This window comes from Acanthopagrus latus, chromosome 5 (assembly GCF_904848185.1).
Source record: "Acanthopagrus latus isolate v.2019 chromosome 5, fAcaLat1.1, whole genome shotgun sequence".
Taxonomy (NCBI): Eukaryota; Metazoa; Chordata; class Actinopteri; order Spariformes; family Sparidae; genus Acanthopagrus; species Acanthopagrus latus.
In genome coordinates this window covers 16,005,655-16,014,642 of record NC_051043.1, presented here as the reverse complement: position 1 = coordinate 16,014,642, position 8,988 = coordinate 16,005,655, and the positions used below count along the sequence as shown (strand labels likewise).

The 8,988-nt window shown below is 42.0% G+C and overlaps 1 protein-coding gene across 3 annotated transcripts; it reads left to right on the top strand.

Annotated features, from left to right (window-relative positions):
- The first annotated feature begins 220 nt into the window (after positions 1-220).
- Positions 221-8,848, top strand: ascc2 (activating signal cointegrator 1 complex subunit 2). Of its 3 annotated transcripts, none has more exons than XM_037098411.1 (19): positions 221-371; positions 1,779-1,886; positions 1,970-2,128; positions 2,294-2,467; positions 2,641-2,770; positions 2,920-2,987; positions 3,105-3,218; positions 3,920-4,032; positions 4,127-4,201; positions 4,318-4,422; positions 4,512-4,580; positions 4,739-4,813; positions 5,036-5,276; positions 5,879-6,075; positions 6,493-6,612; positions 6,767-6,991; positions 7,139-7,229; positions 7,399-7,490; positions 7,604-8,848. In XM_037098411.1, exons 1-19 carry the CDS (start codon positions 330-332, stop codon positions 7,773-7,775), a joined length of 2,370 nt encoding a protein of 789 aa, XP_036954306.1. In that variant the 5' UTR covers positions 221-329; the 3' UTR covers positions 7,776-8,848. The 3 variants fall into 3 exon arrangements, with proteins under 3 accessions (XP_036954306.1, XP_036954307.1, XP_036954309.1); XM_037098412.1 differs by lacking the exon at positions 221-371 and adding an exon at positions 410-519; XM_037098414.1 differs by lacking the exon at positions 221-371 and adding an exon at positions 535-641.
- The last annotated feature ends 140 nt before the right edge of the window (positions 8,849-8,988 follow it).

The window sequence follows — 8,988 nt, the reverse complement described above, 5'->3', positions numbered from 1 at the left end:
GGATCAGTGTTTTTCAAAAGCAACTGACTTGTCTAACATCGCACTCCTACTATACTGTTGGACGATTCACAGTTCAATCAGGAGAGACGTAATTTGGGGAACAATTATTGAGGCATTCGCAAGATGACGTCAGTGTTTTATCTCTATGTGCTTCACTCTGGTGCCCACAAGGAGGCGGTAAAGATGGCTACATATAGTTTCTTGTTAAATTTTTTTTTTTTACTGCGCATGCGTCTTACTAAAATAACAAAGTATGTCACTTCCTGGCCCAACACAGGTGACTAGAAAGCGTTTGGAAACTGAAACTGTCGAAAGCTGTGACGACTTTGATGAAATGGCTTGAAAAGAGTCACAGACAGTCACGTCACGAGGTGAGCGGAGTTATTAACGTGTTCCGTGTACAATTATTACGATACGAGCCACAAGAGGAAGGTTATAAAGTCACCGGCTGGTGAGCCACGTTACAAAAACGTTAGCCTCTCTCCATTCATTGACGTGCTCTCAGCTCTGATAAACTTGGTAAATAGCAGACAGCTAGCAGGAAATGTTACCGGTTTATGCTGTTTATCAGTCAGAAGTTAGCTTATTGAATACATCGAGTGGTAGCTGTGGTGCTGTAGGGTTAGCTTTGTGGTTAACAGGTCAGTACTTTTCACTGGCAGTGGTCATTTACGTTAATTTGACACGTTAACGTCAAACTTAGCTAACTAGCTTACTTAACTGTTAATGTCGTAGCTGGAGTTGTACTGGCTGGTTCGCTGGTCAAGTGCTGATGTGAGCTATCTGACAGTAACTTAGCGGCCTTTTGCTTTTTAAATGGCATCTGTCAGCAGGACGTAAAGGACATGACAATTAGCCTGCAATAATAAGCTAATTTAGAGCTAAATCTTTGGAGATTAGAAGCGACTGCCGTTGATAAACAAAAACATAAATCTAAATGTTTCCGTATTTGGATTAAATTCCCCCATTAATAGTTTTCAGACTGTTAACAGTTCATACAGAGTAAACACAACGGCTAACAGCTACACAACAGCTGTGTTTTAGCAATATATTTAATTCATGCTTCTTTTGCTGCTCTGTTCTGATGCTGTTGCTCACTATCCGTCTGTTTGTTTCACCCTTTGAAGACAAAAGCAAATACTGGACCTATAAAGGTGCACCTTAAAAAAATCTAATAGCTACAGCATTGAATCAGATGTTTAGATTCCTCATGACTCGTCAATTTATGCACATTTCTTGTGATCTAGATTCAGCACTTCTTTGCACAGCTTTAAATTGTATTAGTTCATATTTAGGGTTTAACGATAGGTTTTTTGAAGAGAAGAAGTTAATAATCTATCATTTATTCGCACCTAGGAGTAAGAAGTAGCCAGCAAAGCTGTAATATATAATATAGTTTTTGATACAAGTGAGTAAGAAAATAAGGAGAGTGAGTTCAACTTGATAGCCTTCTAGGTGAATGTGTGAAGGATTAAATCTTCAATAACTACGTGTGTTTTTACTTTACGTTACAGCATACTTCATGTGTATTCAATTGAAAAACTGTGAAATCAACAATTGTATGGCAGTGTTTTTGGCTAACCCGATGAGCAGTATACTTTCAAATTCAAATCATACTCTGTTATATTAATGCAACAATCCTGGAAGTTGAACAGGTAAAGCACTTGGGTATTACATTGTAAATATACAGTTATATAGCTACAAGAATGTGAAATGACAGATATACACAAGCAAAAAAATAATTTGCAAAATAATATTTCTTTATGTCGGTTTGGTAGAAAAAAACTAGAGAGGGAGAAGCCATGGCCTGTGCCCGAGTGCCTCTAGATGAGCAACAGGTGACTGAGCCTGGCCCGCTGGGGAAAGAGCACACACTGCCTGCACTGGTGAGTCACATTGCCTCATTTTATACAGACATCCACTTAAAAAGCTGTCAGACTCTAATTCTGTGCTTTCTGATCCACGTCAGCACCCGGTCAGGAAGGAGGAGCGCTGTTTTGTGCCTTACAAGTCACCGCCAGAAGATGGCTCTCCTGCTGAGGTGGAGGAGTTTTTGGAACATGCCAAATTCATCACAGAGGACCTTGAGTGGCTGCTCGCGCTGCCCCATGACAAGTTCTGGTGTCAGGTGATTGACGGCTGACATGTATACATCACTCTTCTAATTCACGTAGCCACATAGGGGTATAGCAGCTGGAAAACATGTAAGGTGCACTGTTGAATGAGAAGCTGAGATTTTTCTCTCTCTTAAATTTCCTCTCCCTCCTCTGCTGTGGTCTGTCACCTCTGTCAGGTGGTGTTTGATGAGTCTCTGCAGAGGTGCCTAGATTCATACCTCCATCACGCTCCTCGTGGCCTCGACCCTGCCACACTGCCCTCCTCCCCAGCCGTGGCCGACATGCAGCGCTCTGTCCACAGGGCGGTCTTCTTGACCTTCCTCAGGATGGCCACACATAAAGAGTCCAAGGTGAAAGCAGCACCCACATATGAACTCCTGAGAGGGAATAGGAATCAACATTAGTAGAAATAGATTATAGCTTGATTAGTAAACTATTGACAATTCTGTACGCTGTCATATCGAAGCCTAGTAATACTCTTTAACCTTTTTTCTTTTGTGTGCCTTGTGCTTCTCTTCCACAGGAGAACTTCATCACCCCGGCTGTGTTCGGAGAAATTATCTACGAGAACTTCCTTTTTGACATTCCCAAAATTCTGGATCTATGTGTGCTCTTTGGGAAGGGCAACAGCCAGCTGCTGAATAAGATGATAGGTGAGCTGTTTTTTAAGGTTCATCTTTGAAAATCTTTCTGCATTTAGATGGAGAATGTTTCAGTTAGATTAAGATTTGTAATAGAGTTTTGTAGTTTGAATCCATTTGTCTTTCTTAACTTTATTGTGATGTCTGTCTTCTTTCTTCAGACAACATCTTTACACAGCAGCCATCTTACTACAGTGACCTGGATGAGACGGTTCCCACTGTGTTACAGGTAAGATAAAATCTTTTTTTAATTTATATGGAAAGTGTAAGATTGGTACAAAAAAGTTTTTAATTCAAGACAACTCAGTTGCAAAAAGTAAACCTTTTCACTCTCTGTCGCCTTCAGGTGTTTGACACAATCCTGGGTAAGTGTGGCCTCCACTGTGAAGGAGCCACAGCCATGGAGCCGCTGAAGCTAGGCACAAACAAACAGCCCACTGCCATGACCATGAGCCAGCAGGTCAGACAATCACACCTCTTATCATCACCTCTGTGGCACTTTAACTTTACCGGCTACTTTAGGTTCTAACATTTTCTAATATAAACATCTTACAGCACTTACATGGCCACTCTGGCATAGGAACATATAAATCGATTAAACATCTTTAGGTGTACTTTTTTTTTCTTAAATGCTGAAGTTAACTTCCTGCTGAAAGCCTCAGTGAATACATCCAGCACTCCTTACAACTTAGTAATTCCTGATCAGGCTAATTTGCCTGTTTCTAAATTAAAAACCTGTCAACAAGACAATGCGGCGCTGAGCAGTACTATCCTTTACTCCACTAAGATAATAATCGTATTTATCTGTAGTAGAAGTGTAGTTTGTCTGCGAGTGTTTAAATACAGTTGAATATAACTTTTGGTATGATATTGAATTGAAGTAAGTGGTTGTAGGTTACTTGTGCTGACGACAGATATATATCAGTCATATAGACTTCAGTTTTAACTGACCCAGAAATTGGTTTTGAGGAAAATTAGACTGTCAAATGTTCAGTTTAATGGTTTACTAATGGGGACAGCAAGGCTTCGTCAGAAGCAGCAGGTGTGTCATGGTAACAATGGTAACTGGGATAAGACTTTAACCTGAAAGTGACAGATTAGACATACAGAGAGTTACACTACTGCCACGCACTTGATAATCTGTTTGCTTTTCGGTTCCAGGAACTTGTAGATCTTATTCTATACCTGTGTGACTCCACCACCACCATCCATGCCTTCCTGGACATCTTCCCTGCCGCCTGCTCCAGCTTCCACTCCCACAGTTTCCTCAGCAGGTAGATGGATGGAGTAGCCCGGCGGTTTCTCTGCTCATGGCCAGCCACACCTTCACAAAAGTTTTCACGATCATTTTGTTTTCTCTCCTGGCAGACTGACCTCATTTTATGAGACCGCTGTGCCTGACCTTGAGAAGGCAGTGAGGAAGAGAAACTTTGATGATAAAAAGTGAGTTACTGCTGCATTTACTTTTTGTAAAGTCGAACCCATATGCAAAGCCAAAAGACTGAGACCAGCATACTGAATAAGTCATTGAAAGTCCTGAATTAGGTCCTCTGCTTTAGTCTTCAGGAGGACTTGTGGAAAAGGTTGTCCCACTCCTGTCGTAAGATGGTGGAGACGGCTCACCTGCTGCTACACCACACCTGTTTACAGCCAATCCTGGAGGGGTGAGACGTCTAAACTCTCAATATGCATCTTAGCAGAATTAGCATTACAGAAGCACATATTAATTCTGCTGATATTTGTCGCCTCACAGGGGAGAAAACATGCTAACATTTGCAGAGGAGCTTCTACAACATTTCACATCTTTTTTAACTGAGAAAAGGTAAAATTTCTGGTTGAGATCAGGGGTCACCTACAAAGTAGGCTTAGTTAGTTCCCATTAAATATCAGAAGTAGTTGTTCTTTTTTTACTTTTTTCTCTTTAGGTATGGGGACAAAGTGTATGAAGAGGTTTGCCATTTTATTTCTTTGTCCTTTTAGGTTCTTGTCGGACTATGATGAGCAGTTCCCCATTGCAGATGACGTCAGCCTCTTACAACAGGCCCTCCCTGTCATGTATCCTTATCAGCCATATACCTCAGAGTACCTCAGGGCAAATATAAATTCTAGTAGAAATGTAGATTACACATCAGCTTATCTTGCAACTTAAGGTAACAAGAAAATGTCAACAATGAGCAGATTAATCAATAATGATATCTGTCTCTAGGTGCAGCCCTCATTAAGTTAACAGCTAGTTGCCTCAGGTACTTAATTTTCTTGACCGCCCGCTTCCCTCAGTGATGAGACCCGGACATCCTACCTGCTCCAGGGGGTGGAGAGTGCCTGGGAAAGTGTGGGACGACGGAAACCACAGAGCCAGATTCAGCACAAAGCACCGTCAGCTTCAGCTTATCAGGGAGCAGAGGGCGGTGCTTCAGCGGGCTTTAGACTTCAGGAGGACAGAGATGCAGAGGGAGGAGGAGGAGACAGCATGAGGGGAGCAGAGGCCATGTTGGATGTACCCCTAAAAGGAAACAATGTGAGATGTGTAATTATTACAGAGTAGCACTTCATCATCACCGGTAACCAGCTTAAGGAGTGTTCACCATCAATGTCATATCTCAAGAATTATTATGCCAATGCCTCCTTGACGCATCGTTTGTCTGTAAATCACAAAAAAGTGAAAAGCTTGATCCCTTCAGCACAAGGTGACGTCTTCAAATGTCTTATTATAAGACCTACAGGCCAAAAACCTATAATATTCAGTCAACTATCATATATGACAAGGAAAAGCATCAACAGCAAATAAGCATCCAGATATTTGAGAAGCTAGAGGAAGAAAATGTTGGGATTGTAATTTGAGATGCTATTAGTTGAGGAGATAAAATTGATTAAGGGCATAAAACAAATGAAACCACTTTGAGCCCTAGCGTATAATTCAGGCAAGTTTCTTTGTGGAGCATTTTTCAAACACAAAGCAAAAGGTTAAAGTAGAGTTTCAGAGCATGAAAGTGTAGAAATAAATAGCCATTAATTGCAGCTGCATGATTAAAGTCTGGATTTCTAAATTGCTGCAAATCTGGGGGGAAGAAAGACGAGCGGTGACCCAACCTGACTTAGTGTATTTACTTACTGTCTCAGGGTGCGATGTGTCCGGTGAGCGAGGCGGAGCTGGAGTCTCTGTTGTCATGTATCAGGGACCTGCTGCCTGATTTGGGCGAAGGCTTCCTGCTGGCCTGCCTGCAAGAGTACGACTACAACTCAGAGCTGGTCATCAACAACATCCTGGAGGACCGTTTGGCCCCCAACCTGGACAAACTAGACCGAGCCATGCCAAGGTAACACCACGCACCGGGACGGCCTCTACATCTAACATGTTTCTACATGTGGGTCATGCTGCTGAGATTGTCATATGTTGTTCGGGACCAAAAGAAGGTTTTTATTAGATTTTACGGATCAGTATTTGAGTATGCTAGCGTCTTTGTAATGTATATTTAATATATTAAAATATAATCAGCACAATGCACATGATCAGCAGTATCTGCAAAATGGCTGCTCAAAGAAAGCCATTTTACAAATAAATTAAATCAATATAGTAAATGGAGAAAAGCAATACATTCTCTCACTTCAGAAGCTAAAATGTGTGAAAGTTTGTTGTTGATATTTGTTCACAATATACTGCATAAATCCAAAAATAGCTGAAGAGTTCAAAATATTTGTTATGTTTGAACAACGATCTGCCTCTGTCCTTTCAGGCCATTGAAGGAGGAGCTTCCAAACGTTATGGACAGCAGATCCAACGTGTTTGATGATGATGAGTTTGACATCTTCCGTAGGGACAAGGTGGACATGTCCCGCATCTGGAAGGGCAGGAGGTGGGACACTCACTGATCGGAAGTTAAAAATCCCTGTACTCCTTATAATTTCTACCTGACCCAGATGTTACTGCTTATTTTTTGTAAGGCTGCACTTAATAACTCAGACTGCCTGAGGTCAAGTTTATCTAGTTGGGTCTTCTCACTCTTGTAGGAAAGGCGAGAGCGCTCGAGAGATGCTAAACGACAAGCAGCATGTAGCTGAGCAAAGAGCTCGTTATCAGGCCTACGAAACGGTGGTGGACGAGGTTGTCATCGAACCTGGTGAGAGTGCGGAAGCCTACGGCCTGGATGATTACGACGATGAGTACGACGACACCTACGACATGAACCAAGTGGGAGCTAATGACCTGGATGGAGACAGTTTACTCAACAGAAGGTAATGTAGAGTTGTTTTTTTGGTGTGTTTGATCAGAGTGGAATAGATGCACAGTTAAAAATATAAAAGCACCTTTTAATATTTGACAGGATGCTTTCTAAATTAGAAAAAGGATGCAGACAATTTCACTTTTTGATTTTTCTGCAGGCCTTTCACGGTCCCACAGGTACTGAGAAAAGGAAACAAAGCACAGGATGATGAGGAGGGTGAAGACGAAGACGAGGAGGAGACTTTACCGGTATTTTATTCTTATCTTCTTCAAGTGTATATTTTTACTTCATATTTTAGTCTCTTGAAGTAAAATATTTAGCTGCAAATGTGACATTTCCACATTTGTATATTTTGTTATTTTCTTTCGTCTGTGACTCTTGAACTGTGTGTTTACATGTGAATCCATTTTATTTCAGAACAACGTTAACAGGGACCAGTTTGTGCAGGACCCGGCTCTGCTGAGGGAGAGGGCTGAAGCTAGAAGGGCAGCCATGCAGCAAAGGAAAGGGTAAGGTCGATTCACTTTGTCAACCCGCTCTTCAAAGTTTCCCTCCACTGCCCTGTCTCACACTTAAGCCCTGGTAAAACTTCTGTTAACCTCCCTTCGTCCTTCTCTTCCAGTTTCCGACCGGAGCGTCCCAGTAACGTGGTGGGCAAACCCAAAGGCCAAGGACAAACCCTGGAGACATTCCTGGACCGACGCAAAAAGGAGGCCAATAAGAGCCGCACGTCAAACCACAACCGCCGCACAATGGCCGACCGCAAGAGGAACAAAGGCATGATCCCTTCCTGACCCCTGTGATGATGACCTGCTGCTGGAACCAAACAGACGGATAGTATGAGGGAGGGACGGATGGACTGCAGGCAGGCGACAGCGTGTGAGTCAGTGGAGGGAAAAAAGAGAATCTAAGGACAAATTTTTGTTCTGGGTTAAAAGTTGTGAATGTAGTACCCACAATGTGTCCCCACAATCACACCTTAGCCATGCAGTCGCTGTCTTAGCTCAAAGGAAAAGCAACAGAAGGTTTTTCAGTTGTTGACAGATGAAAGGTTCAAAAGTTGCTTTAGTTTGCCGACTTTCTTTGGCCACATTTTGGCCTTTTGTGATGCGAAGTTGCCAAGCAGCTTGCCGAAATGTTTGAGAATATGAACATCTTCTTTTAGTGTTTGAGCCAAAAGGACGCTCAGCTCTTTGGCCCAAATGATTTTCTTTTATAGCTCATTAAATACCAAAGTCCCGAGTGTGAGCCAGAGACCGAGGACAATGAATAAGACCTTCATTTTTGCCAAGTAACAAATCAGTTTATTAAGATCCAGAGTGACTGATCTTTGACATCATCGTTATGAAATAGACAACATAGGAATAAAAGGAAGCGACATCCAGCGCTTTGGAGAGACTGTAGTCCCTTCTGTAGCTGGAAGAACAATTTACTGACCCGGTGATCAAGTCTGGACATCAGCGGCAGACTGTGTTGCTCTCACTTCTCGTCCTGTAAGAGAAGCTTGTGTGAAAGCTGCTAGCATGTAACATTCAAGTGCATGCATGTGATGTCATCCACCCAGTTCACACCACTGCTGTCCAGCCTTTGTAAAACTGTAACAAATAAGTCTAGAAAAAGAAATCAACTCTATGATCATCTCATAGTGATGCTGATGTGTTTTGGAAGCACGTGCTGTACAGAGAGGCCTAGCATCTCTCACATTAGCTGTGGAGAAGCCTCCTAGATGTTGCCATGCACACACTATTTTCTATAAAGAGAACAGATCTATAAGAGCATTTTGTAACAAAAAAAGCACACGTTATCGCTTTTTGGAGTTGACATTGCAAATAAACATAAAATAAATACAATAATACTGTTTTCAACATCCTTCGAGTTTGAGTCGTCACTGAAAAAATGCCAACATGGATTGGATTTGACTTTTTTCTTTCACAGTACAATGTGTTGGAGATGCTGCAGAGTATGGCTGTACAGTTAAATTTGTTTTTTATGGTACAGTTTTCTGCA